This window comes from Pyxicephalus adspersus, chromosome 11, assembly GCF_032062135.1.
Source record: "Pyxicephalus adspersus chromosome 11, UCB_Pads_2.0, whole genome shotgun sequence".
Taxonomy (NCBI): domain Eukaryota; kingdom Metazoa; phylum Chordata; class Amphibia; order Anura; family Pyxicephalidae; genus Pyxicephalus; species Pyxicephalus adspersus.
This window is the reverse complement of record NC_092868.1, coordinates 1,469,863-1,471,135: the sequence shown is the minus strand read 5'-3', so window position 1 is coordinate 1,471,135 and position 1,273 is coordinate 1,469,863. Positions and strand designations below refer to the sequence as shown.

At 52.9% G+C, this 1,273-nt stretch overlaps 1 protein-coding gene across 1 annotated transcript in view; it reads right to left on the bottom strand.

The window, feature by feature from the left end:
- The window catches only part of LOC140340735 (aflatoxin B1 aldehyde reductase member 2-like), a 4,623-nt gene that overhangs the window by 2,437 nt on the left and 913 nt on the right, over positions 1–1,273 (bottom strand). The window contains exons 2-3 of the mRNA XM_072426109.1: positions 445–632; positions 67–171 (exon numbers count right to left, since the gene is read on the bottom strand). Coding sequence (XP_072282210.1) covers positions 67–171; positions 445–632 — 293 coding nt within the window. The remainder of the gene's footprint in view (positions 1–66; positions 172–444; positions 633–1,273) is intronic.

Genomic DNA, 1,273 nt, shown 5'->3' with positions numbered 1-1,273 from the left:
CATCTACCAGCAGAGGCCCCCCCCAGAATCAGACATACAAAATAAAGATGGCGGTGTGGCTGGTACCTGGTACACGGTTGGCAGCACCCAGTTATTCTTCTTACAGATGCAGTAGATTTCCATCACCTCCCATGAGGCGTAATTGGACAGGCCGAGCTCCTTAAATTTACCCTGCAGGAGAAATGATTGGATGAGACACCGAACAATACAACCGAGGTATCCTGCATGGTGCACGATGGCATGGAAACCCACAAATGTCAGACACAAATCAGCCCCTGCTGGGGACTGTCTACAATTACAATGTTCTGGGGGCAGAAGACTAAGGCAATGCTTTCTCCTGCCTGCAGCAGACTGATGACATCACTCCAGCCTAGGCAAAGTCACTGGGAGTCACCAGGATGGATTCTTCCCCGCCCATTGATTGGGTGAATCTCCATTCCTCACCTCCTGGTACAGCTGCTGGCAGGCGGCCAGGGTCTCCTCCACCGGTGTCTGGTGGTCGGGGGCATGCAGGTAGAAGAGATGGACGCTGGGGGTCTGCAGGCGCTGCAGGGAGGTCTCCAGTTGCTGGCGCACGCTCTGGGCTCGCAGCGTTTTCCCCTCCCATGGATTGGCCTTTGTAGCCAACTTTACTGCCAGAGAAAAAAAAACAATGGAGGCTCAGCACAAGCTGCCATTCAATGGCTACGTCTTTGCTGTCCCATATTTCATGTTCTATTTAAACAGCTGCCATCCTTGTTTTGTACTGCTGCCTTCCTGAGCCGGTGACAACCCCCTCCCTTTATTTCTTGCAATGTTGTCCACGTGTCTTAGATTTGCACAGCTCAGGGACTGGTCATGTGACCCCGGGAGGACTCCGATCCCGTCAATGGAGAAGTCAATCATTGACAGGGCTCAGTGGTGTGAATCTGTATAATTGTGGTGTGAATGACAGGTGAAGTACACAGAGCCAATGGGGAGGGTGGAAATAGCAGGCGCGGTCACCCACAGGCGCCTGCGTTGTGGCCCCGTCCACCAATGATATCTCCTCACTGTTTATCCTGGATACACAGATACCCCGAGCCTGGGGTTACTGCAGCCAACATCACTATTCCTGCCATACTGAGGGTCATGCGACTTCGTCCCATCCACCCCTGAGGGACTAGAGGTCTGCATAACAAGTTGCAGTGGTCATGTGTCCCCATCTTAGCCAATCCTGAGGGACTAGAGGTCTGCATAACAAGTGGCAGTGATCATGTGACCCCATCTTAGCCAATCCTGAGGGACTAGAGGT